We start from the raw sequence: 1,036 nt of genomic DNA, 5'->3' as shown, positions 1-1,036 counted from the left end.
GCAAAAATACATATTAGATACTCTGGAGAAATTCCGCATGGCTGACTGCAAACGAATAATTGAAACCCCCATGGAAACTAAACTAAAACCACATCTATTGTCTGAAGGGCAGCGGATTGATGCTCCATACCAAGAACTTATGGGGAGATTAATCTACTTGACTGTCAACACAAGACCAGACATGTCTTTCTCAGCCAGCTTCCTGAGTCAGTATAACACTACATTCACAGAAGCCCACTGGACTCTAGCTAAGAGAGTACTAAAATACCTGAAGGCAACCTCAGCAGTTGGGCTTACTTTCACAAAATCTGCAAAACCTACTTTCTGCGTGATTGGTTATGCTGATGCGGATTTTGAAGGAAATTCCACAAACTATAAATCCTTTACTACTGCTTCACCTTGGATGCATTGGCATTGGGTGGTATTGAATCTGTAGACCTTCTAGATTCCGCCGGTGTATTTATATTTGCGTTGAGGCAATCCGGTCCTTTGCAAAATGCAAAGTTGCGATGCCGCTTAACCGTATGTTCAGTTGACTATTGTACTTTCCCCGGTCAGCTGTGACAGCCAAACCTGATAATGGAAGATGCATATAAAATGTAAGTAATGGCTTAAAATTAAACAACTTTTTCTGATAAATTGGTTGGTTTTTTATTCCTTTTTAGCGTATTTCGGCTAACGGAGGAAGAAAAATAGGGGGTAGAACATAAAGGTTCGGTGGAGCCTTTACCCTACCGGTGTTCTCGGGAGGTCCCCGATGACGTTCCCGGGGGCCCGGACAATCTCGGCACTGCAAGATTCAGACCCCAGCGTGTGTGAAAACCCCCGTACTCCAAATTTCGGATGAATCGGAGTTGTCATGGGGGTGTCATCGGCTTTGTTCGTAGGACGCGTCGAAGAGATATTTTGCTCTAAAATTTCAGAATATTTTTTACAGTGCAGCCCGTAGTGGCTGAGCGTTTGTCAGTGTGCTAAAATTCTCAGAGGTAGCGTTTTAAAGAACACCGTAAAGGCCAGGGAAGCGTGATTGAAGGGG

At 43.9% G+C, this 1,036-nt stretch overlaps 1 protein-coding gene across 1 annotated transcript; it reads left to right on the top strand.

Annotated features, from left to right (window-relative positions):
- The first annotated feature begins 37 nt into the window (after positions 1 to 37).
- Positions 38 to 436, top strand: LOC127751231 (uncharacterized). The gene has a single exon (XM_052274395.1). The coding sequence runs from the start codon at positions 38 to 40 to the stop codon at positions 434 to 436; it is 399 nt and encodes a 132-aa protein (XP_052130355.1).
- Positions 437 to 1,036: the final 600 nt, after the last annotated feature.

The sequence above is a fragment of the Frankliniella occidentalis genome, unplaced genomic scaffold (assembly GCF_000697945.3).
Source record: "Frankliniella occidentalis isolate FOCC.00 unplaced genomic scaffold, Focc_3.1 Scaffold388, whole genome shotgun sequence".
Taxonomy (NCBI): Eukaryota; Metazoa; Arthropoda; class Insecta; order Thysanoptera; family Thripidae; genus Frankliniella; species Frankliniella occidentalis.
This window is presented reverse-complemented; position numbering and strand designations above follow the sequence as displayed.